This window comes from Budorcas taxicolor, chromosome 12 (assembly GCF_023091745.1).
Source record: "Budorcas taxicolor isolate Tak-1 chromosome 12, Takin1.1, whole genome shotgun sequence".
In the NCBI taxonomy this organism is placed as follows: domain Eukaryota; kingdom Metazoa; phylum Chordata; class Mammalia; order Artiodactyla; family Bovidae; genus Budorcas; species Budorcas taxicolor.
The window spans coordinates 47,690,170-47,717,544 of NC_068921.1; the positions used below are offsets into that span (position 1 = coordinate 47,690,170).

Sequence of the window (27,375 nt, forward strand, 5' to 3'; positions counted from 1 at the left end):
CTGGGTCTTCTTTCCTGCATGCAGACTTTCTCTAGTTGCAATGAGCAGGGGCTTTTCTTCATTGTGGTATGCAGGCTTCTCATTGTGGTGGCTTCTCTTGTTGCAGAGTACAGGCTCTGGGTAAACGGGCTTCAGTAGCTGCAGCTGGGAGGCTCGCTAGTTGTGGCACACGCGCTTTAGTTGTTCCACAACATGTGGAATCTTCCCAGGCCAGGGGTCAGACCTGTGTCCCCTGCATTACCAGGCAGATTCCTATCCACTGTACCACCAGGGAAGTCCCTGTTGATTTTTTTTTAGCCATACTGAGCAGCGGTATGTGGGATCTTAGTTCCCCAAACAGCGATCAAACCCTTTCCCCCTGTAGTACAAGCACAGAGTCTTAATCACCAGACCACCATGGAAGTCCTAGGATCAGAATTTTGAGAAAAATACAAGTTTTAAATAGCTGTATAATAAATGAGTGATGTGTATTACAGACATAACAAATAATTGCCAAGGTGAGATGTCATATGTTCATTGTGGTACCATTCTGTGTAATTTTCTCTAGCAGCTTATACTCAACATGCTAGGTGCAAGCATGGAGAAGGTAGGCAGTTGGTCTGATCCAGAATTACAAATGTATATGTTCAGCTCTCGTTAACTTGTAAGGCTGGAATTACCTTTATATTCTTTACGTCACATATTTTGAAATACTGTGGAAAAATATAGCAATCGAACAGACAAGATAGCTCTGCTACTTAGTAACTGTGGATTCTTAAGACAATAATTTAACCCCTCTAAACTCAGAATTGTATGAGAATTAAACAATGTAGTACTTTTCTGACATATAACAGTAATTCAGTAAATGTAGGTCCTTTCCCTCTTTTCCTTCCTTTTCAAGAATCAATTCAGATGTTATCTATTCTTTGAAGCCCTTCATAACTCAGTAAAGAAAAACTTAAGTTTTTAAAAATCTCTTTCCCACAACTCTAGAAATATTTGTATTAATATTCCTACCACTATATATCATCGGAGAAGGCAATGGCACCCCACTCCAGTGGTACTGGAGTGGGGTGCCATTGCCTGGAAAATCCCATGGATGGAGGAGCCTGGTGGGCTGCAGTCCATGGGGTCGCTAAGAGTCAGACACGACTGAGCGACTTCACTTTCACTTTTCACTTTCATGCATTGGAGAAGGAAATGGCAACCCACTCCAGTATTCTTGCCTGGAGAATCCCAGGGACGGGGGAGCCTGGTGGGCTGCCGTCTATGGGGTCTCACAGAGTCGGAGACGACTGAAGCAACTTAGCAGCAGCATATATCATAATTACACATGTGTCTTGCCAATGAAGCACCTAGTTTTTCTTTGTGTATTAGCCTTTAGCACAGTATTTAGCACATAGTAAGTATTCAGTTGGGCTTCCCAGATTCAGTGGCTCAGTGGTAAAGAATCTTCCTGCCAGTGCAGAAGATATGGGTTCAGTCCCTGGGTGGAGAAGATCCCCTGGAGGAGGAAATGGCCACCCATCCCAGTATTCTTGCCTGGAGAATTCCATGGACAGGGGAGCCTGGTGGGCTGTAGTGCATGGGGTCGCAAAGAGTCAGGCACGACTGCGCAACTGAACATACACACACACATGTCCAAGTATTCAATTAAATGTTTGTTAAACTGTAATCTTTTTCAGTCTTCAATAATAATTTCACTGAGTGAGCGTGAGTGAAAGTCACTCGGTCATGTCCAACTCTTTGCAACCCCATGGACTATAGTCCATGGATTTCTCCAGGCCAGAATACTGGAGTGGGTAGCCTTTCCCTTCTCCAGGAATAATTTCACTAGAAGCTATCAAATTGAGGGCTTTAGAAACCAACCTTTAATATATTCACGTGCTCCCACCTCATACATATATATTTGTGGAATATAATACATCTGTTTCTAAAACCTGAACTTCAGACTTCCCTGGTGGGCCAGTGGTTAGGAATATGGCTGTCAGGACAGAGGATGTGGGTTCGAAGATGCGTGGTGTATTAAGATTCCATGTACCGTGGAGCAGCTGGGCCCTTGCGCCGCAACTGCTGAGCGCAAATGCCCTAGAGCTTGTGCTCCACAACATGAGAAGCCCGTCCACCACCACTAGAGAGGAGCCCCTGTGAGCCACAACTAGAGAAAGCCCACCAGCACCAATGAAGATCAAGCACAGCCAAAAATAAATAAAATTAAAAAAAATAAAACGAGCTTCTTCTACCCTTTCACCCAGTGCTTCTGTCAATAATCTCTCTCAAGGTCCACAAGCATTTCAGTTAGTATTTAACCAGAACTTAACCAACCACTTCTTAGTAAGTGCCTAGAATGTGCAAGGCCTCACACTTGCCTGAATGTTGGCCTAACTCCCACAGTTCCAGATAACTTGCCTCTTACTGTGATGTGTGTCACTTAAAAAAAAAAAAAAAACCCTGCAGTTAGCCAGGTTTCTGCAAAATGAAGTCACGGTATAATTATCATTCTTTTATGGTATGTTTATGTTCCAGGACTAACTCCTATGTTCTTTGTGATTTCTCGGAAAGTTTCAGGGACGTTTCGGCATCACAAGTGCCCCTGAGGCAATCCACTTCATAAAGGGCTCAAACAAATTACATATTTCTATATGTGTGTCATTCTTTTTGGTTCATACTTAACTATTTTGAAATTTCCTTAAGAATACCTTTTTACATGTTTTTCTTAGACACCTATGTAGTTAAATTTTACAGTCAGAACAGTCATCATGACTTAAAAAAATACTGTGTGGGTAAGTTAATTTTTCTTTAAATGAAGATGTAATTATTTCTCAGATTGATACACTTCTCATCGTAGTGTGCTCTTCAAGTTCAAATTTGTTTTTGATTTCCTAGATGTAAAAGAGTGTTTTAAAGGTAATTATTGTAGTGGAAAGCTAAAACATATATAGTATAAGTCATATTTTCCCTATAAAATTTGAGAATGCTTATTTTTTCCACACAAGGGTATGTGAATTAAAGTCTGAGGAAATACAGAGAGTAAAGTATTGCAAAAAATACTCATTGCAAGTGTTGGATTTAAATAGACTTGAAGTATGACTAAACTAAACCTACTATGTAAAAGTGTAATAATATAACTTCTTCCTACCAAAATATTTTAATTGTTTTCAGCCCAATTATGTTATAACTAAAATATCCAAAGAGCCCTGTGATGGCCTTATACCCACTTGACAGAAGCAGCAACTGAATGTTTCCTCTCCTCAATTTTGAATTGCCTAAAGACACACAGTTTTTGTTTAAGGTTATACTCTGTAGACCTCCATGTTTACGTGGACTTGCACTAAACTTAACAGAACTAGGTCAGATTATTTTGATTTTCATAAGTACCTTGGCTTCTTTTTTAATCTTTTCATCATCAGGTTTAAAATTACAAATACCCCTGTTGTGTCCTGCAGGTAAAATTCTGTCTTGGGTGAAACATTCTATCTCATCGTAGAAATACCTTATTTGTGTACATATGTCCTTTTAACAGTTTTTGCATCATACTTTCACATCCATTATGTATCACATAGACCTTTCATTTTCTCATTTTAGGTTTGTTTTGTTTTGTTTTTTTAAAGAATGAAATGTGTATTTTTCCCACTACATTTTAGAAGTTTGGTATGTTTCCTTTTAAATAGTAAGTACACTTCTCTGACCTTTTTTTATCAGTAAGGAACAAGTGAATGACCTCTTGCTATCATTTCTAACCCTGTGTTTTTATGACTCTTAGGCTAGCAGCTGTTTATAACAAACTAAACAATTCTTGGGTATAAGGACACACACAAAACAAACTGCAAAGCTATTAAAATAAGTCTCTGGAAATATGTGTTGGCCAGGAGAGAATATTAACAGTGAAATGAGATGATTATGGTCTTCTTTGGCAGTATTTTAATTTAAACTTAGGACATCTATATCCTGTATCAAGTCGCTGACACTGAAGGAAGACTGGGAATATAACATGGAGAAGTTCGGGCACTAGAGTGAGTCACACTCCAAACACCGAAGAGTCTCAAAGAGCCTGGAGTCTGAAATTAATGATGGAAATCAACAAGAATTTACATCAAAACCTACCAGATTATACTGAAATAATAAAAGCCAGAAAGACAACAGCTAGATGAATACTGGTACAGAAGGAAAAGCCAGGTACAAGACGACATGTATACCAGAGGCAAGGCCGTTAAAAGTCCAAGGTGAAATTTGGTAATCAGATCAATGAAGGGATCTGCACAAACCAATCAGAACAGAATTGAGGTTCCCACACTTCTGTTTTCAGTCATCAGTAGCAGTAGCCTACTTCAGTGTGTAATAATGCTAGCTTCTTCTACCTGCCTCACTGTTGAGGATGACCTTAAGATTATATCCAAGTTCAGGAAAGAATGTTGTTAGTGATTAGTTATGTCCCCTAGGCTATGACAGCACAATTGTGTCTCATTTACTAAATCCTTGAGCTCTCACTAAGCTTTCCATGGTAGATAGAGTATGACTCCAAAAATATTTATCATCTGAAATGCATTAGAATAAGGAGTAGATAAGCCTTATTCTTCTCTGTTCTGGCCAGGACTTCATTCTGTTCTAGACTTAAAACTTTGAATACTTACCAGGAGGTAATCAGAGGAAAAGAATCAAGATGATAAAAGAATTCCATTCAGCCAAGAGAGATTAATGGATTTGGGGGTGTTTAGAGAAGAAAACTGAAGCTCCAATACTTTGGCCACCTGATGTGAAGAGCCACCTTATGGGAAAAGACCCTGATGCTGGGAAAGTTTGAGGGCAGGAGAAGGGGATGACAGATGGGCAGATGGACAGATGGTTGGATGGGCATCATTGACTCAATGGATATGAGTTTGAGCAAACTCCAGGAGATAGTGAAGGACAGGGAAGCCTGGCGTGCTGCAGTCCATGGGACCACAAAAAGTCGGTCACTACTGAGCAACTGAACAACAACAGGGTAGAAAAGATTTAGAGAGATACAAGAAATTCGAAGTAGGCCTGTGAAAGAGGCAGAAATAGACTTGTGATACATCTCTCCAAAGGCTGGAATTAAAACCTAAGGGTAGACATTATATGGAGACATGTTTGGTTTGCTTTGTGTGGTTGCTATTGTTGCTTTGTTTTGTTTTGTATAGAGGTTAAATAACTTGAAGGTCCCTTCCAAACCTGAAATTGTGACTGTCAGAGGCCTTGATAGAGAGCATCTGCATTATTGTGTAAATAATGAATTCATTTGAATTCTAATTTGAATTGCTTTGAATTCATTTGAATCCTGATTTCATTTCTTAATAGCTAATGACTTTGGCTGTATTTCTTAAAATCTTCTAAACCTCAGTTTGTCTTGAAAATTGCAGTAATATCTACCTCTTGGTATTTAACAGGATTAAATTTTTTTTTTTCTATTTATTGGGTGTGTGCTGGGTCTTAGTTGCAGCACATGGGTTCTTTGATCTTTGTTTGGTATGCAGGATCTTTACTGGCAGCAGTGAGCTTTAGTTGCAGCATGCAAGATCTAGTTCCCTGACCAGGGATCAAACCCAGGCCCCCTGAATTGGGAACATAGAGTCTTACCCACTGACTACCAGGGAAATCCTGAATATTAGATTTTTGTATAAAATACATAGTGCAAAGCCTGGAACATAGTAAATACTACATGAATATTAATTTGCCAGACAAAAATCTGTTTTGTCTATTCTTTAGAGTGTAGCGGTATTAGCATTCAAGGTATACTTTACCTTCTTAAAAAATTATATATTGAATGAATTGAGAGAGTAGCATTGACATATATACAGTACCATGTGTAAAATGGATAGCTTGTGGGAAGCTGCTATGTAACAGAAGGAGCTCAGCTTCGTGTTCTATGAAGACTTAGAGAAGTGGGATGGGGGGCAGGGTGGGAGGGAGGCTCAAGAGGGAGGGGATATATATGCATACTTACATACACACTGATTCACATTATACAGCAGAAGCTAACACAACATTGTAAAACAATTATACTCCAATAATAATAAACTTTTTAAATCATACATTGAGATGTGCTAAAAATTTGCTTTGATAATGATTTTAAATTATCTTTGGACACTTAGAGTATCAATAGATAACTTTATAATAATTTTGCATTTTCTTTTAAACTATTTTGTTAGATGTGATAATGATATATTTTTTTAATCCTTATCTGATAAAAATCTCTACTGAAATATTTACAAGTGTAATGATCTGAGGTTTGAAATCTGCTTTCAAATATTTCAAAATAACTGGAAAGGAAGTAGATAAAAACAATGTTGACAGAACATTATGGCAGTTCCTCAGGTGATTAAACATGGAGTTACCATATGGCCCAGCAATTCCACAACTGGTTTTTTACTCGAGAAATGAAAACATGTCTACACAGAAACTTATACATGAATGTTAGATGATAACAGCATTATTCACAGCAACCAAAATGTGTAAACAACCCAAATGTCCACCAGCTGATGAATGGATTAAACAAAATGTGGGATAGCTGTACAATGAAATATTACTCAGTCATAAAAATAAATGAATTACTAGTAGATATATAACATCATGCACCTTGAAAACACCATGCTAAGTGAAAGAAGCTGGTCACAATGGATACACATGTTCCATTCATTTGAAATGCCTTGAACAAAGAAATCCACCGAAATAGAAAGTCAATTAGTGGTTGCTTGTGGCTGGTAAATTGAGGGCAGGGTGAGATAGTGGAGTGATTCCTAAAGGACTCAGGTTTCCTTCTGAGGTGATGAAAAAAATTTTTTTTTCATTTTATACTTTAAATGGATGACTATTATTGGCAAGTGAATTATATCTCAATAAAGCTGTTTTTAAGAAAAAACTATTTATTGCCAAAATGTTGATAATGGTTAAAGTTGAGCAGTAGAAAATGGGGACTAAAAGTTTCCAAAATAAAATGTTTAAATGCTCTTTCAGATGTAGTTTAAACCTCCAATATAGGTATGTACTTGGTTTAGAACAGTTCAGTTCAGTTCAGTTTAGTCGCTCAGTCATGTCCGACTCTTTGCCACCCAATGGACTGCAGCACGCCAGGCTACCCTATCCATTATCAACTCCCAGAGTTTACTCAAACTCATGTCCATTGAGTCAATGATGCCATCCAACCATCTCATCCTCTGTCCTCCCCTTCACTCCTGCCCTCAATCTTTCCCAGCATCAGAATCTTTTCAGCTGAGTCAGTTCTTTGTATCAGTGGCCAAAGTGTTGGAGTTTCATCTTCAACATCAGTCCTTCCAATGAATATTCAGGACTGATTTCCTTTAAGATGGACTGGTTGGATCTCCTTGCAGTCCAAGGGACTCAAGACTCTTCTCCAACACCACAGTTCAAAAGCATCAGTTCTTCAGCGCTCAGCTTTCTTTATAGTCCTGCTGTCACATCCATGACTACTGGAAAAACCATAGCCTTGACTAGACGGACTTTGTTGGCAAAGTAATGTCTCTGCTTTTCAATATACTGTCAGGGTTGGTCATAACTTTTCTTCCAAGGAGCAAGTGTCTTTTAATTTCATGGCTGCAGTCACCATCTGCAGTGATTTTGGAGCCCAAGAAATAAAGACTGACACTGTTTCCACTGTTTCCCCATCTATTTGCCATGAAGTGATGGGACCAGATGCCATAATCTTAGTCTTCTGAATATTGAGTTTTAAGCCAACTTTTTCACTGTCCTCTTTCACTTTCATCAAGAGGCTCTTTAGTTCTTCACTTTCTGCCATAAGGGTGGTATCATCAGCATATCTAAGGTTATTGATATTTCTCCCAGCAATCTTGATTCCAGCTTGTGCTTCCTCCAACCAGTGTTTGTCATAATGTGTTATGCATATAAGTTAAATAAGCAGAGTGACAATATACGGCCTTAACATATTCCTTTCCCGATTTGGAACCAGTCTGTTGTTCCACATCCAATTCTAACTTGCCTCCTGACCTTCATACAGGTTTCTTAAGAGGCAGGTCTGGTGATCTGGTATTCCCATCTCTTTCAGAATTTTCCACAGTTTATTGTGATCCACACAGTCAAAGCTTTGGCATAGTCAATAAAACAGAAATAAATATTTTTCTGGAATTCTCTTGCTTTTTCGATGATCCAGTAGATGTTGGCAATTTGATCTCTGATTCCTCTGCCTTTTCTAAAACCAGCTTGAATATCAGGAAGTTCACAGTTCACGTATTGCTGAAGCCTGGCTTGGAGAACTTTGAGCATTATTTTACTAGCATGTGAGATGAGTGCAATTGTGCAGTAGTTTGAGCATTCTTTGGTATTCCCTTTCTTTGGGATGGAATGAAAACTGACCAATTCTGTGGCCACTGCTGAGTTTTCCAAATTTGCTGGCATATTGAATGCAGCACTTTCACAGCATCAACTTTTAGGATTTGAAATAGCTCAAGTGGAATTCCATCACCTCCACTAGCTTTGTTCATAGTGATGCTTCCTAAGGCCGAGGTTTTCTGGCTCTAGGTGAGTGATCACACCATCGTGATTATCTGGGTCATGAAGATCTTTTTTGTATAGTTCTTCTGTGTATTCTTGCCACCTCTTCTTAATATCTTCTGCTTCTTTTAGGTCCATACCATTTCTGTCCTTTTTTGTGCCCATCTTTGCATGAAATATTCCTTTGGTATCTCTAATTTTCTTGAAGAGCTCTCTAGTCTTTCCCATTCTATTGTTTTCCTCTATTTATTTGCAGTGATTACTGAGGAAGGCTTTCTTATCTCTCTTTGCTATTCTTTGGAACTCTGCATTCAAATGGATATATCTTTCCTTTTCTCCTTTGCTTTTCACTTCTCTTCTTTTCACAGCTATTTGTCAGACCTCCTCAGACAGCCATTTCGCTTTTTTGCATTTCTTCTCCATGGGGATGGTCTTGATCCCTGTCTCCTGTACAGTGTCATGAGACTCCGTCCATAGTTCATCAGGCACTTTGTCCATCAGATCTAGTCCCTTAAATCTTTTTCTCACTTCCACTGTATAATCGTAAGGGATTTGATTTAGGTCATACCTGAATGGTCTAGTGGTTTTGCCTACTTTCTTCAATTTCAGTCTGAATTTGGCAATAAGGAGTTCATGATCTGAGCCACAGTCAGCTCCCAGTCTTATTTTTGCTGACTGTATAGAGCTTTTCCATCTTTGGCTGCAAAGAATATAATCAATCTGATTTTGGTATTGACCATCTGGTGATGTCCATGTGTAGAGTGTTCTCTTGTGTTGTTGGAAGAGGGTGTTTGCTATGACCAGTGTGCTCTCTTGGCGAAATTCTATTATCCTTTGCCCTGCTTCATTCTGTACTCCAAGGCCAAATTTGCCTGTTGCTCCAGGTGTTTCTTGACTTCCTACTTTTTGCATGTCAGTCCCCTATAACGAAAAGACATCTTTTTTGGGTGTTAGTTCTAAAAGGTCTTGTAGGTCTTCACAGAACCGTTCAACTTCAGCTTCTTCAGCATTACTGGTCGGGGCATAGACTTGGATTACCATGATACTGAATTGTTTGCCTTGGAAACGAACAGAGATCATTCTGTCATTTTTAAGTTTGCATCCATGTACTGCATTTCAGACTGTTCTGTTTTGGTTTAAAACCAGGTTGGTTTTTACCTCGGGTTAGCTCAGGTAAGAAGGATGAACAGAATGCTGACTTGACTGCCAGATACATTGTTATTCCGCTAAAGAGCACTTCAGTGTAACCTCCAGTGGAGCACATGTTTGCATTATACTTCTTAGAGCTATTTTCATCAAGAAATGCCATCTATGTGTCCCCTTGCCAACATCTTTGCAGAGTTTACAACTTTCAGCCATTTATTGGCATCAACCATGCAATACTCTTAAGCAGCTGCTCTGCAGTGGAGCTCTTTTAATATGCCACCCTCTATGCAAATAGTTTATACTAAATGACCAGGATATGTGCATTCACATTCAAGAGAGTAGTTTATCTCTTTTATAGAGTGTTTGTACAGTCATCATCTTCAACATCATCATCATCTGGAAGCTTCATAAGAATGTCCTTAACTCTTCCACTTTGAGGAGTAGAGTACTGCAATGTGGTTTTTATTGTTTTGTTTTATTTTTATTTTATCTTAAGTTACAATCATATAATTGGATGCAGTTCTACATTTGTTCATTTTAATGAATGGTTCCTTCATTCCTGAAGTTACGGTAATTTTCTTATGTATTTGATATACTAGAATTATAAGATATATCCTATTAGGTTTTTGTAGATCACTAGAAAATGTATCAGAACTAATCAATATTATTATCAGTCAGACTGTTATAGAAGAACGTTTAAAGGTCTCAAACAAGTGGTATAAGGAAAAGAGAATTGAGGCATGGTACTTTTGCTGTACTTGAATTTTAAAATGAATGAGTAATGAATCTATGATTTTTAAAAAGCAGAAATTAAAAGAAATATTTTGACAAATGACTTTCTAAATTAATGGAGCATTTGCCAGGAATTGACTAGGACTGCCAAAAAGAAGGGTCCCTGAATAAGATATTCTACATTTTGTAATTTTGGATAAGAGAGCCTGCTTTCCATCTGAGGACCCTAGAGTGAAACCTGCTTGACAGATTTTCTTGTCCACATATCCAGCTATCTCATTCAGACGAATGGCCTATAGCAGCAAAAAGAAAGCATTTAGTCTGTTTCTTCATTCATAAATTGGGACACACAACCAAAGGCTGTCAGAAACTGGAAGAAAATTAATAGCACAAGAGGGAAAAAAAAGGCACAATAAACAGAAGGACTGACTCTTCTCCAGAGAAAACAAAAAATTCTATGACAGAAAAGAACTTGCAAGGTTTTGTAATTAGTTTCTTCAGAAAGATTTGAGAAATTAGTATTTATAGAAAATAAGCAGTGTATAGAAAAAGTTTCTGGTGTTTTCAGAAATTGCTGAAATCAAAATTATGAAGTTACTGTAAGTAAGTTAAAATGCCAGTAGAAGGATGTCAGGAAAAGTGAACAAACTCTCCTAAAACTTTGAAAAAGGTAAAAAGACAGAAATTTACCAGGAAAAAGTAAACAATATTGACAGTTCTGAGAGAAAGAAAATACTTACAAAGAAATCAGCATTAGCTTGGCATCATAGTTCCCAGAAATTTGACTTTAGAAAACAGAGAAGTAATACCAGCAGAGTTCTGAGGACGAGTACTTTACCAGAGCACCCCCTCATGAAATTACTAGATTGTTTGCCATCAAATGACGAAAAGAGAGAGAGACGAGAAATAATGGAACATGCCAAGATGTGCAATAAAAGGAAATTTCAGAGTAACAATTTTGCATCAGTCTTAAGATCAGTCAGTACAAAATTGATTCCAGCAAACAGTATGATTAAGAAGCTAGATAATCTTAGGCAATATGGAAAAAAAGGCATTTCCATCAATGAGGAGAAAAAAGGCAGAAACTCTTTAAGAAGAAGGGGAGAGATCACTGTAAGAAAGTCAAGGTTGCTAATCTAAAATGGATAACCAACAAAGACCTACTGTATAGCACATGGAGCTCTGCTCTGTTGTGTGGCAGCCTGGATGGGAGGGGTGTTTGTGGGGAGATGGATGCATGTATATGTATGGCGGCTGAGTCCCTTCGCTTTCACCTGAAACTATTACAACACTGTTTGTTAATTACCTATGTGTGTGTGCTAAGTCGCCTCAGTCGTGTCGTACTCTTTGCGACCCTATGGGCTGCAGCCTGCCAGGCTTCCCTGTCCTTCACCATCTCCCAGAGTTGGGTCAAACTCATATCCATTGAGTTGGTGATACCCTTAGACTCAGGAAAACTGCCCACCCTCACAATAGAAGAAATGCAAAATAAACATACCCAAACACATATGAGACTGGCAAAGATCCAAAAAGGTGAGACAAGCATACACTTGATCAGTTTGGAAGCTGAAGCTTATTGAATCAGAGTAGATTTCCTAAGTTTACACAGTTAATAATCCTGTCCAGAGTAGGGGAGCCTTTGACTTCTAACCGAATACTGACATATTTCCACTACCTGTGCCTGGCTTTCTGTGTGCTCAGTCTCCAGTGGTGGTGTCAATACTATTTGACGTTAAGTGGAATTTTCTTTGTTCAAATTTACCATTGATATAAAAGAGATCATCTGTATGAAAACATAATAAAACTGCATCTTATTTTGGTGTCCATTGTAGCTGTGTATTATCCTAATAGGAATTTTGCAGAATTCTGTTGTTTTTTCAGTGTTCTTTACTTAGATTTCAGAAGCTGTGCTAACATTTAATGTTAGCACTATCAGATGAACAGCAGTAGTACTGTGACAGCACCCTCCGTTGGGGTCATCCTAGTCTAAAAGTAGAAACCTGTGAATTTCCCTTCTGTCTCCTGACCAGCATCAGAAGTGATGTTACCTGTAACTGTTCCTATATGAGCAGCAGGTGAGGCCAAAGAGAGACAAAATCATGACTTCCTCTTGGACTCTCAGGAGCCAAAGCCCTCTGCCTGGTACCCCCTCATCCCCTTTTTTTCTCCCTCCTTATCCTCACCGTCTCCCCCTTCCCTCCCCTCAGAAGGTATGATTCCCTGGACCCTATTTATCTATAGAATAGTGTTAGGTTGTATTGGAGGAAATTTTTTTCTTAATATTTTATCTCCATGCCAAGGTATAAAAGGTGTGACTAGTAAAAAGGTTCTTTCAGATAAAAAATGTTCCTTTGATAGGCTGAGAGACCATTATCTCCCCTCTCACTTCTATTTACCGCGTGGTGACTAGAACAGGAGCTGAAATCTACCGTAACAGCAGACATGTTTTACATTAAATCAGTGGTACACACACCACCATAGGGAAGCATATGAATGAAGTAGCATAGTCTCAAAAGCAATGAGTCCTCAAAAGGCTCAAATATCAGGGACTTCCCTGATGGTTCAGTGGTTAAGAATCCACCTTGCAATGCAGGGGACAAGGGATCAATCCTTGGTCAGGGAACTAAGATCTCACTTGCTGCAGAGCAACTAAGACAGGACACAGCCAAATAAATAATTTTTTAAATAGTATATCAGACTGGCAGTTTCTGAAGGTAGACACATCCTCATGTGCATTGGCCAAGCCAGCCCCATTCCTGCAGAAAAGAGAGGATTCTGGCATCGTTTCTTCTAGCTCCTCTCTTGGCCCTGTGAGTTATTAAGGCTTTGTGGCTTAAACTCAACAGCTCTGTTTTAAAATACCCACTCAAGCTAGATGGTTCTAAATAGAACTAATGACAGCCAGAAAAAAAAAAGGCCTGTAGGAACTTGCTCTGACACAGAGCTGATGTCTATAAACAGATTAGTAGAAGGAAGCAGAACATTTTCTATCGCTGTAACTTTTGTGTCTTGGCACGAAGATGAAATAAAATCATAGGAGAAAATTACCTCCAACAAAGCCTACCACTGTTCTACAGAGAATAAGGTAAAGAAAAGTTTAGTCTGCCCTCTCTCCATATACTTGTGTTTGATCAAATCAATTTATTACTGAAGCATAAATATCCACTAGTTAGTGTGCGGTGCTAAAGGTTTGACTATGGGGAAAAGAAACAACAAAATAGATGTAGAAGAGAGAATGAGGAAAATTTTTGATCTGGGTTTTTCAAGTTCAGCTTAATTAATCCTTAGTTCAAACAATGACTGATAGACCTACTCAGGTTTTTGTTTGTAGAAGAGTGAGTATTATGTTTTGTTGTGTCTTTACTGAAGTGTAGTCAGTTTACGATGTTTCAGGTGTAGAGCAGAGTGATTCTGATTCCCTGTGCTATACAAGTTGGTTCTTGATGTTGATCTGTTTTATATATAGCAGTCTGTATCTGTTAATCCCAAATTCCTGATTTATCCCTCCCCCCACTTTCCCTTTTGGTAACCATAAATTTCTTTTCTGTCTTTTAGTCCGGGAATAACATAGTTAAAGAAATCCTGAAGCTATATTAAACTTATTGTTTGAACTGCTGATTAATAGACAAGAAAAAAATTGTCAGACTTTTTCCCTTGCATCTTCATGCAAGATTTCAAAAAAGGCTGGTAGGATAGTTTAAGAGGTAGAAGAGAAAAAGTTAAGTGCCTAAATAATCTGTTTATCAAGTATGTGTAGAAAAGCTACAGGGGGACATAGCTATGCCCATGACTCCCAAATCTGTTAAAATCACCTGGGGATCTTTAAAAATTTCAGAGCAAAGGCTACACCCCGGTTCAATTATCTCTCAATCTCTGAGAGTGAAACACAGGCATCAGGGTCTTTTTTTTTTAAGCTCAACAGGTGATTCCAATGTGCTGAAAAATTTGGGAAACACTAGACTATGGAATTGGAGAAGGCAATGGCAACCCACTCCAGTACTCTTGCCTGGAAAATCCCATGGACGGAGGAGCCTGGTAGGCTGTAGTCCATGGGGTCGCTAGGAGTCGGACACGACTGAGCGACTTGATTTTCACTTTTCACTTTGATGCATTGGAGAAGGCAATGGCAACCCACTCCAGTGTTCTTGCCTGGAGAATCCCTGGGATAGGGGAGCCTGGTGGGCTGCCGTCTCTGAGGTCGCACAGAGTCGGGCACGACTGAAGTGACGTAGCAGCAGCAGCAGGCTATGGAAAATTTTTTTTTTGAAGTACAGTTGATTTATAATACTGTGTTTGTTCCAGTTGTACAGCAAAGTGATCCAGTTATACATGTAATTTTTTCAGAGTATTTTCCATCATAGGTTATTATAAGATATTGAATATAGTTCTCTGTGCTATACAGTAAGTCCTTGTTACTGATCTCCTTTATGTATAACAGGATAATACTATTGTTGTGTCTCTTAACCCCATATTCCCTATTTCTCCCTCCCCCTCTTTCCCCTTTGGAATGATATATTTATCTTTTAATGGTATTAACAACTATGAGATTTTTGTGCATCATTATTGAACATTAATATGTAGTTATTTTCACAACTTTCCTCATTTATGTAATGTATTGTTTCAATGTTTTTTCTACTTCAAGAATAAAAATAAATGTTTTAACATCAATATCATGAGTTCTGCTTGCTAAAATCATACTTGCCTTCCTCTTCTATTTTCATGTATCAACAGGAATTGGCAGCAATGAAACAGATTATCACTCACATGCGTAGTAAGCGTTCTGAGGACAACTTACTTTTCACTAAAATGGAATCCAAAAATGTGACAGAAAATCAGAAATCAAAGACTTTGAATGTGCCTAAAGATCCTGAAGACAATGTATTTATACCCAAACCAACACTGTTTGTAAGTACAACAAAAATTAATTTAGAATGTTAGTCTTTAGTTTTCACTAAATATATTTGACTTAAATATCCTTCCTCTCACTCATATTGGTTTCAGACTAACTGTAATCATTTTACAAAAGGGCCTTGAAAGATCTGTATTAGTCCCTTTTCTAGTTAGCATATTGAACTTGCCCAGTAATTAGCATTAATATAGCACCTTCCATTCTCCAGGGACAAATTTTAAACGAATCAGAAACTCTTGATTTGACTGGTTTACAGCATGATCTCTCAGTTTTCATTAGGATGTAGCTGAGATCATACCTCTTTTGAAAGATTTTCTCTTGTATATAAAAGAAAGTTTATTATACATAAAAGAGAAAATGCAGATAAGCAAAAAGAAGTTTTTTTTTTGGGGGGGGGGGTTTGTTTGTTGTTTTGGCCATGCCTCTCGGCTTAAAGAATCTTAGTTCCCTGACCAGGGATTGAATTCCAGCCCTCAAGAGTGAAAGCGCTGAGTCCTAACCACTGGACAGCCAGGGAATTCCCTGTTTGCATCATTTATAAATTTACATAAGAATAAAAGGGATGTAAAATATCACCTGTCCCCTCTTATTTGTAAGATAATATATTTTGCTGTAAGGAGTTTCTTGTAAAGTATAAAACCAATCATATTAACATAAACCAAAAATCTGAAATGCATTATTAGGTAAAAATGTATGTGCACAGAAAGTAGTTAAGAAAAAAAAAAGAAATTAGAAATGTTTAGATTAAAAGTAGAGAAAATAAATTATGAAATATTGAAAATGATGTTTTAATAATAATGAGAATTTAACAGAATCAAACTAGGAGTAACTTTATTAAATAGTTCACTTTACTTCAACACGGTTACCCCTCCATGCCTTAATTTCTCAGAAAAGGCATGATTTTTACCATCTGAGCATAGAGACTCAAAGCCAGAAAGATTTTCTGTATGATATTCTGAGTCAGTGAGTCCTCAGAATCTTAAACTTTTTTCAACTCCCTAGATGATTATAATAATCGGTCAAGTATGGGAACTTCTGATCTAAGCTGTTTCATTATACATTCAGAACATGCTACTCAAGATCAATGAGATGTGAGAGATTGCTTGGTGATTACATAGTTCAACCTCCTTTTTCAAAAAAATGACAGAGTTACAATCTAAATGAAATAAGGGATAATTATCATAAGGATCTATGTGGCAGTAGACTGAGCTAACAGAATGGAGAAAACAGGAAATCTAGATTGACCAGCCTGGGAACAAGGCAGCCCTGTGGATTTCCAGGGCTGAGTCCATGGATCTTCTCCTCTAGTGGTACCTTGGTTTCTCGCTGTTTCTCTCTTAGTGTCTGCTCGCTCATGGTTTCTACCTCCTTATCCACTTGCTCACAGTTCCTTGTCTTGAGACGTGTTTCTCTGCATCCTTTGCCTAATCTGCTCTCTTCTAACTAGTTCTCTCTGTATTTTCCAAAGGCAAGAATTGAATCGGCACAGTTCCTCCTTATTGGGGGATGGATACCTCTTGTGGCAAGACGTGTTAAGGTTATTAGCCAGCTACTGAATGGCTGCCCTTACTAATGACCGGGGATCATCTGGTACCAAAGAAAGCTGCCTAGGGCTGTTCATTCAGAAGGGCTACGGCTAGGCAGGTTCTCCTCAGAAAGTCAGCTAAGATTATGGCAGACACTGTGATGTGTCTGTTATTATAGTCTACAAGAAGAGAGCAGACTGAATATATAGATGCTAATGGGAAATGTAGCATCAGATGAAAACCCCATGGTACAGCCAAATACCTTAAGCCTATCACACGCTCTGGTCTGCTTTTCTGACCCCTCTGTTTCAAGCAACGAACTACTCTTTCTAACCCTGACCTCCTACATGTCTGACTTTAGCTGGGTAAGTAACCTGATTCTGATATCCTGAAATCCTGACTGTCACCAGTACAAAAGTAACAGATTTCTCCAGGATGTCAACATAAGGTTTTGCAAAGAGAAAACAGTTAAGATTTTAAATATAAAGTCTTAATTGAGTAGTTTTTATTTCCTCCTTTATGCTTATCTGTATTTTCTTTTTTTCTACAATAACCTTTTTCTTATATACTAGAGAAAATGTTTCAAAAGAGGTGTAATCTCAGCTACATCCTAATGAAAACTGAGAGCTCATGCCATAAACCAGTCAAATCAAGACTGTGTTGCTAATAATGTAGAATTTGGAATGGGAACTGACCGGGTCACCTGGGGCGAGTCACTAAAATGCCCTGAACTGGTTCTTATCTATAAAATTAGGAGCGAGATTGCATGATATAAGGCCTGGACTTCTTTTATACTAGCATCCATGATTATCTTAAAGCATCATAATTTCTACAGTTACTGAGTATTTTCAATTTTCCATAGCAATGCTTTTCTTATGTTTTCTCTGATCTTGTTAATAGGAATTTATGGTGTTAATATTTGAAAGTAAGATCTAACCATTACATAATTTTATGGTTCTATAGCTAAAATGGAACATTTCTAATTTACTTCCAGATCCTTTGGCTGAAATTATTTGCTGTTGTTATTTTTCCCTAATATTAAATTCAATAATGGAGGGATGGATAGGTATGTGTTTATATATACACTTAAAATATGAAAATATACAGAAAGCCCCTGTTAAATGGGCAGTAGGGTAAAGGTGGATTCCCTGGTGGTTCAAATGGTAAAGAATCACCTGCAGTGCAAGAGACCCAGGTTTGATCCCTAGGTTGGGAAGATCCCCTGGAGGAGGAAAGGGCAACCCACTCCAGTATTCTTGCCTGGGAAATCCCATGAACAGAGGAGCCTGGTGGGCTACAGTCTATGGGGTCACATAGTCAAACATGACTGAGCAACTATCACTTGCACTTGCTGGGTGAACGTAGAGCTGAGTTAGAGAAGAGAGAAGGGAGGAATAGGAACTTAAGACATTTTTCTTCACATAAGTTTATAATCATAAAAATGTCCTGCAGTGTTCATGTGATATTTACATACAGAAGACAACCCACAAGGTGTATTTTGTTTGTTTGTTTCTTTTTTTTGGCTGGCTGTGTCAGGTCTTAGTTTCAGCACTCAGGATCTTTCCTGGCAGCAATAGGCTTCTCTCTAGTTGTCCTCGTAGGCTGCAGAGCAGGTGGGCTCTGCAGTTTGCAGCTCTCAGGGCCTCTGTGAGGCACCCGGGCTCACTTGGAGGACATAGGCTTAGTTGCTCTGCTATACATGGGATCTCTGTTTCTCTGACCAGGGATGGAACCCACATCCCCTGCGTTGGAAGGAAGTTCTCAACCTCTGGACCACCAGGGAAGTGTCTCCCACAAGTTGTATTCTGTAGGAAAACTCTTGACTGTTGAAATCACACATGTTGGCAAGGTTATTATTCAGGCATTTTTGATGTACCAACAAAGACTAAATTGAACCATAGAATACAAGTGCTTTGAGGATGGAAGCTGTGTTCCCATTGCCTTACATAGCACATGATCAAAGCAGATAATAAATATTTGGTAACATAGGACTTAAAAAAAAGAAAGTTATTTGCCTCCCCAATTTAGTTATCGTCTTAGCTGTTAAAACTCTAAACTCTGTGGGGAATTTTAGTGTTGAACTAAATAAACTACATGGGGTCACAAAGAGTCGGACACGACCGAGCAACTGAACAACAAATAAACTACAAGGAAAGTGAAAGCAGCAGCTTCTAAGACCACGTGCTGCTTCTGCATCAGGCAACACCACTCAGTCTCTTTCATCCGAAACTCACAGTTTGTTCCCACCGATAATCTGCTTTCTCTTTGGTTTTTAGCTGTCCTAGCCATTTTTACCTATCCCCTTCCTAGAAGACAACAACAGCTATTTGAATCCTCTTTGTAGTAACTCTCCTCTCCTTTCAGAGCAACATGGAACTGTCTTTTCCTAGTTGTCTGTTCCTTTCCCCAAATACCTTTATATTCAGGATTCATATCATTGTCATTATTTTGTCAATACTTTCTTTAAATACATATTAGCAACCCCACTGTTAGTCTTGTCTCCAGGTAGATTGTGGTGGTTTGGTTGCTAAGTCATGTCCAACTCTTTGCAACCCCAGGGACTGTAGCCCACCAGGCTCCTCTATCCATGGAATTCTCCAGGCAAGAATACTGAAGTGGTAGCCATTTCCTTCTCCAGGGGAATCTTCCAGACTGAAGGATCGAACCCATGTCTCCTGCATTGCAGGCGGATTCTTTTACCATTGAGCCACCAGGGATTGTAGGCATTAAACAAAGAAAGAGCCTGAATCTCCAAATAGAATAGGGAACATAATAAGAATATGCAGCACAAGTACGTAATTGAAGGGTCTGAATTACAGGGAGCTCAAGATAGCGTCCCGGTCTTGGCTTATACTGGTTACCTCATTGGCTAGTGTATGTTGAATGGGTAAATTACATATATGTAATTCTTACAAAAATGATTATATAAACCACTTGATTCTCAAGAAGTGGTTTAGAAGGCTATGTGTAGTCATCTGAAGGCCAAACATGTTCAAGTAAGTTAAGCTGAACAAATGTGTGCTGACTCTATGGAGGACCTAAGCATTATAGAGCATCTGATCATGAAGAGAGTCAACTTGGGACTTCTCGGTCCAGCGCAGGGGGTGCAGGTTCGATCCCTGGTTGGGGAACTAAGATCCCACATGCCTCTTGTGTAGCTAAAAAATAAGAATAATTTTAAAGATAAAATAAAAATAAATACATTAAAAAGTTTGAAGTAAGTACTAAAAAAAGAATCAGTTTTAAAGATGCTTGTCCTCCAAGATCAAGGATGAAAAAACAAATGAAAATAGTAAAAGGTGAAATTGGGTGGACTCTTTTAAAGGAAATACAAATTATTATGAAAATTTTTAAAAAAAAGAGATAATATGATGTTGATGGGCACCAGGAAAGAAAGCACTGAGGTTGATCTTGAAGAATGTCTAGGATTTGACAAGGACAATAAGGGTTAATGAGTAAGAAATTCTAAGAGCAGAGAGTGTAATATTCATAAAACATTGTCTAATTTGCTCCTTTTCATTATTCAAAATGAGAATGTTTAATAATCTGACTTTATACCTCTCCTACTACATTCTTATGCCAGGCTTTAGGCATTTCACCACTTAATGCTTTCTCTTAGGACAAAAGAAAAATACACATCAATAAGGTATACATAGAGGAGTCTGATTCAAAGAGGCAGGAATTATTAGAATGGTGGTTACCAGAAAGCAGGGGGAATGGGGAGTTATTGTGTCTAATGTGTGCAGAATAAGCAAAATATTTTATGGCACACCAGGGTAAATGAACTTTGCTGGTAGGTTGAAGCAGCTCCAGCCATGTCTAAAGGCTCAGGGGCCAGTTGCTCATCATACTTCTAATGCTTTCTTACACATTTGTTTGGAAGCTCTGGTTTCACTATTTCATGTTGAATCTAGATTTGTCTCATCAGAACATGCTCAGAATCAGACCTCAAGATATCTAGCTATGTCTATTTACATTTTTAAAAATAATTTTGTAATTTCAGCTCTCAGGAATAGTAATAGCAACCCCTTTCTGATGTAATGTAGCTGTGAGCTAAATTAGAAATAACGATTCACTTTAGTACACGTGGAAGTAGAGCTGTGAGGACTCCGTAATTTGGGGCAGTTTGTCATTTAGTCACTTCCTTGGTAGAAAAGCTGGTCGGCTCTCCTAGACTCATTTAAGCTGAGCCCTGCCTTTGAGGACTCGTAAATATTTGTTTCTTTGATTCCTAGTTTGTATCTTTGTTTTCAAAATACAGTGATTATATCTACCAAGCACAGTATTTCTTTACTTCAAAAAAGTGGCACTGGCTGAACATTATTAATAGATTCTTAACTTCTAGCTCTCTTTCTAGATTCCAGGAATAATCTACCAGGGGTATTGTGTCTGCATTTATCCGTCAGCATTCTTCTCAATGTTATAATCCCCAAGTTATATATTAATGTTTTAGTTGTCTGTTTCTGGATGATACAAAAGTAGCTATCTTATCAGTTATTATCTCCCGAATCACATTGAAACAGTAAATTACTTCTGGTTGGTTTCCAGTTAATCCCATCATTTGTTTTTAACCACAGCCCCCTGAGCTCTTTCCTAGATCTGGTATACAGTTTACTTCAGGGCCTGCCAACACCACTAATCATGGGAGGTTTTCACTAATTTGTACTGTTTCTTTATAAAGTTACAAATATAATTAACCTAAACCAGCTCGAAAAATTAAAGCAGTGTTTTGGCTCAGATGGTAAAGAAGAACCCCAAGCCCTGAGTTAAGATCCCCTGGAAAAGGGAATGGCCACCTACTCCAGTTTTCTTGCCTAGAGAATTCCATGGACAGAAGAACCTGGCAGGCTACACAGCCCATAGGGTTGCAAAGAGTCGGACACGACTAAGTGATTAAAATTTATCTGCCCAATACAAAAGTTCACTCTAAGTGGTTTGTATGTCTAGGACTTCCCCGGTGGTCCAGTGAGAATCTGCCTGCCAGTGCAGGGGAGACAGGTTCCATCCCTGATCTGGGAAGATTCCACATACCAGAGTAGCTAAAACTGTGTGTCACAACTACTGAGCCCATAGTCTCTAGATCCCATGCTCTGGAACAAGGGAACCCATTCACTGCAACTAGAAAACAACCCATGTGCGGTAACCAAGATCCAGTGCAGCCAAAAGTTAATTAATTAATTCAGGAGTTTGTATGTCTAATATATGTCTAATGTGTTTATATATAAAATATATTATCAAAAGGGTTTCATATCATGGAACCTCTGAGAATCTTAATTCTTTTTAACTGTGAAATAGAAAATAAAGATGCTCCTCAGAAGATTAACTCTGTTAATGACTGAAGAGGCATAGCAAAATTTGTTACCTAAAATACCATCTTATGGGTAGAAAAGCTAAACAACTTCAAGATAGTAACACAAAAGAAACACTACTGTTAAATAGGTAAAAGAGTGGAATTACCAAAATAAAAAGCAGTTAGTTCTGTATCTGAATTTTTGTGCCCACTTTATTTAACAGTCATCTATCAGGGGTTGGCAAATTTTTCCTTAAAATGCAAGACAGTAAATATTCTAGGCCTTAAGAGGCACATGCATATTGTTTTGCTTTTTACCTTTCTTTAAAAATGTTAAATCCATTCTTAGCAGGCAGTCCATATAAAAACAGACCATGGACCATAGTTTGCCAGTCAGTGATCTATCTTAATGTAGTTTGCTCAGTACTAATCAGGAGTTGGTAAAAGCTTAGAAACTTCCAGTGTCTGGAACTTTGGGCTGTCACTAATGGATAGTACCTTACTGACAAAATATCTAAAAACAGAGAATGCATGTGTCATAGGATCTGAAATCAGCTTTCCAGAATCACTATTATCTCCAAGGAATTTGTTTGAATTTTGCTAGTGTTTAGATATAGATAGTGATGTAGATGAGAAGTTGACCCATTCTATCGTAATGTTATTCACCGGTAACCTGAGTTTCAGACAGTGACTGAGGGCAGAAGTTTACCAGTAGAAAGACTGAGCGTGCCTTGAGTTCATACCACAGAATATGCTATTTCCATATCTTACTGGTTATTATCATTCCCATTCAATAATGGCAGTGTTACTTAGAATCATTAATAGTGCCCGCCTTACTTGTAAATGGTGATGTTACCTGATTAGTTGGAGCCATATTATGGCATTACTGTGGTGTCATTTTCTTTCACATTGCATAGGGGCAACTCTTGAATATAAACTCTCATGAGAATTCATAGCCAGACTTAAATAGAACTGAGAGGGGTCTCTCCTAGCTAACCCTAACATCATTCATTCATTTTAAAAAATGTTTATTGAGCCCTTACCTTATGCCAAGTACTGTTAGAGGTAATGAGGATATAAAAATTTCTCCTTCCATGAGTGCTTACATTCTTTTATGAAAATTAAACTATAAATCGACAAGCAAAAAACAAAAAACAAATTGTGGAGAAATTGGAAAATTGACAAATGCTATAGGAAAAAATAAAACAAGATGGGGAGTGAGGAATAGAGGGGGTGGCCTCCTCAAGAAGGTGACACTTAAGACTTGGAAGAAATAAAATCTAATGCTCAAGAGTTTTGAGCAGCTGGGTTTTGCTAAATCTCATCATTATCTTAATATTAAGTCAGTATACCCAGGTAAAAATAGATTCCGACGGAAACTTGCTTTGCTATTAAACATGTAGGAAATGAGTTCCTATTACTTTTTTTTTCTATTTTAGAATACAAAATATCTAATAAAATATGTGACTTTCTGTAACAGCAAAGTCCAGGTAGCTCACACTGGAAACTGTACCCTTTGTCAGTGTTTCTGCTTTTTTCAAAACATTTTTATTTATTTCCTTTTGTGGCCATGTGCACACTGCTTTATTTGTTTGTTCGTTTTTCTCTGTCTGGTTTCGGAGATCAGAGACTGCTCTCTCGTTGCAGTGCACGGGCTTCTCCTTGCAGCGGCTTCTCTTGTTTCGGAGCACGGGCTCTCGGCATGCGGGCTTCAGTTGTTGTGGTGCACAGGTTCAGTAGCTCCTCGACATATGGAATGTCCCAGACCAGGGACTGAACCCGTGTCCCCTGCACTGGTGGATTCTTATCTGCACTTCCTGGGAAGCCGAGAGGCTGATAAATGTAGTTTTTCATTACTCTCATAATAAAATCAGAGTTCTGTGTTTCAGAAGAGAAAAATAGATGTAACCCAGGAAACCAGCAGGCCATGTCATCTATTCAGTTCAGTTCAGTCGCTCAGTTGTGTCCGACTCTTTGCGACCCCATGAATCACAGCACGCCAGGCCTCCCTGTCCATCACCAACTCCCGGAGTTCACTCAGACTCACGTCCATCGAGTCCGTGATGCCATCCAGCCATCTCATCCTCTGTCGTCCCCTTCTCCTCCTGCATCAATCCCTCCCAGCATCAGAGTCTTTTCCAATGAGTCAACTCTTCGCATGAGGTGGCCAAAGTTACTTCATGGCAAATAGAAGGGAAAAAAATGGAAGCAGTGGCAGATTTTCTTTTCTTGGGGTCCAAAATCACTGTGGATGGAGACTGGCGCTATGAAATTAAAAGACAGTTGCTCCTTGGAAGGAAAGCTATGGCAAACCTAGACAGCATATTCAAAAGCAGAGACATCACTTTGCAACAAATGTCCTTATAGTCAAAGCTACCAGTAGTTGTGTATAATTGTGAGCCATAAGGAAGGCTGGGCACCAAAGAATTAATTTTTTCGAATTGTGGCGCTTGAGAAGATTCCTGAGAGTCCCTTGGACAGCAAGAAGATGAAACCAGTCAATCCTAAAGGAAATCAACCCTGAATATATATTGGAAGGACTGTTGCTGAAACTCCAATACTTGGGCCACCTGATATGAAGAGCTGACTCTGGAAAAGATCCTGATGCTGGGAAAGATTGAAGGCAAAAGGAGAAAAGGGCAGCAGAGGACAAGATGGTTAGTTAGTACCGCTTACTCAGTGGGCATGAATCTGAGGACAGTGGAAGACACAGGAGCGTGGCATGCTACAGTCCATAAGGTTGCAAAGAGTCAGACAAGACTTAGCGACTGAACAGCTACAACCGTACATGCATAACGGGCTTCCCTGATGGCTCAGTGGTAAAGAGCTCACCTGCAAATGCAGGAGACGTGGGTTTGATTCCGGGTTCAGTAAGATCCCCTGGAGAAGGAAATTGCAACCCACTCCAGTTTTCTTGCATGGGAAATACCATGGGCAGAGGAGCCTGGCAGGCTTACAGTCCATGGGGTCGCAAAAGGGTCGGACATAACTCAGCAACTAAACATACACACACACATACGTAATACTAAAAGAACTTTTAGTATCCATTGATTGAGAAAATGTAGATGTGCAAATTCTATGCCTTTTTCTTGGTCTATACAATTTGCTTTCACATTTTTTTATCCTCGAGCCACAGTTATAACCAGTTTATGTCATGCCTTACTGAAGAGCATAGTTTCTCAGAGTGGAACCTACTCCTCCTCTGGCAGATCAGCTAGCATTCTGGTTTGTACTTTGGTTTCTTTTAGATTTGGTTAGCCCCTGTCACCTTTGAATTCTCTTGGAAGATAAAGCCTGGCTTTTCCCTGTTTCACCCTGAAGGCTTCTTTCACCTTTAATACTAAGGACTTTGGACTTTCTATTAAAGAAAAACAACTGAAGTGTTTTAATGCAGGTTTGCATTTTAGAAAGATAAGCTTGGAAGGATTGTGGGTGATGAACAGAAGAGATAGTCAAATCAGAATTAGGAAATTCTTGCAGGAATGAAGCAGAAATAAAGGCCCAAGGTCTTTTGGAGTCAAGATAGAGAATAAGGAATGTAAAAGATATTTCTGTAAATGTTAAGGACTGTTTAGAATGAAGACAGCAAGCGGAAAAAAAAAAAAAGAAGAAAGCTAAGATGAAGAAGAATCAAACATTTTTGGTTTAGATGACTGAACAAAATATGGTACCATTCGCCAAGACAAAATATGAAGGATTGGGGGAGTTCCTTTCGACATACTGAATTTTAGTTGCCTTTAGGTGTTATGTAAAAGTATCTGTAGCATACATATGGGGTCTGAGGAAAGAGATGGAGGGACTACTGGTGTATATGGTGATAACCGAAGGTGGCCAAGGGCATGGCTATGGTCAAGAGGAGCTGACCATTGATGTCACTTCTAATATTTTGTGCATTCAGCTATGGCATATGAGAAAGATAAAATTATAATTTATCATACTTACCTATATGCCAGTGTACATATATTTTTATGTATTTAGGAATGTGGTTCTTCATAATTCTAAGGAGCTATAAGTGGGAAAAGAGTAACTGCATATGTGATTTATTACATAAAATAAGATGTTTTGATTGGAATCAGTACCTTATATAGATTTCTGAGTTTTACTGCAGCCCACCTTCCCTGCTCCTTTGTTACCACTCTGTATAGCCAGGCTCTTTGGGACTGAAATGATTGAGCAGTGAACCCAAGAAGCACTCTGGTTGGTCAACATAACATCATACAGTCAAAACGAACAAACTTGTTGGCCAACCCTATACTTAACAATTCAGAATACCCAAAGCACAATGATTTAGATCTAGAAATTCTTCACTAAGTAACTACTGAGTGAATGAGTATCTATATAGATAGATAAGACAACTAAAAAGAAACTGTGGCCTTGGTTGTTTTTTTTTTTTATAATTTTCTTTGAAAAATAGAATAAATTCATAAAATGCTCACCTCTGTGCTCCTGCTGCTGCTGCTAAGTCGCTTCAGTCGTGTCTGACTCTGTACGTCCCCATAGACGGCAGCCAACCAGGCTCCCCCATCCCTGGGATTCTCCAGGCAAGAGTACTGGAGTGGGGTGCCATTGCCTTTTCCGGCTCACCTCTGTAGAATATGTTAAATGCAGACTTTAAGCCAGAAAACACAGCTGTGTATTTTTTTTAATAGACATTCCAGTGGGAGATTATTTCTGACAAAAGACAAAATCTTTGCCCTTAAGTATCCTTCTGAATTATAGAAAGCAATTATTTACTATAATTTTACAGAAAAATTCCCAGTGTATATAGTTGCTTTGTTCTTTGAATTGCTCCTCTTGTACTCTTGTCCTTCTTATAAGCATTTTACTTAATTTTCTTTTATTCTTTTATTTTTTTCACAGACCAAGAAAGAAGCACCTGAGTGGTCTAAGATACAAAAAATGAAGACCTAGTGTTTTGGACAGATTTCCGAAGTTCTTTTTCTGATGAACAGAAAGTTTTATCTTAATTATGTACCTGACATTTTTTAAATAGCTAATTTGAAGCTTATTTTAACTGAACATTAAATTAACAAATTTTATCATAATAATCAAAATACATAAAATGTAAATATTTGGTTTATCTATTTTGTTAAAAAATAAATATTGTGTACTCTTATGATTTAAATTTTGGAACTTTCATAATTCTTTGAGTCATTTTAAACATGTGGCTTATAAATATTTTGGTTAGCTGTTATATTGGTGAATATTTTCCTAACCACATGAATTTTGAATTGTCATAACACAAATACCAAGACACTTTACAATTTTTAAATTAATAATCATTTGTGAAGAATACTAGAAAACATTTC

At 38.3% G+C, this 27,375-nt stretch overlaps 1 protein-coding gene across 1 annotated transcript in view; it reads left to right on the plus strand.

Annotated features, from left to right (window-relative positions):
* Nucleotides 1–27,034, plus strand: part of PIBF1 (progesterone immunomodulatory binding factor 1) — a 229,527-nt gene extending 202,493 nt beyond the window's left edge. Inside the window, exons 16-17 of the mRNA XM_052650146.1 lie at nt 15,073–15,246; nt 26,927–27,034. Coding sequence (XP_052506106.1) covers nt 15,073–15,246; nt 26,927–26,977 — 225 coding nt within the window. The 3' untranslated portion in view covers nt 26,978–27,034. The remainder of the gene's footprint in view (nt 1–15,072; nt 15,247–26,926) is intronic.
* The last annotated feature ends 341 nt before the right edge of the window (nt 27,035–27,375 follow it).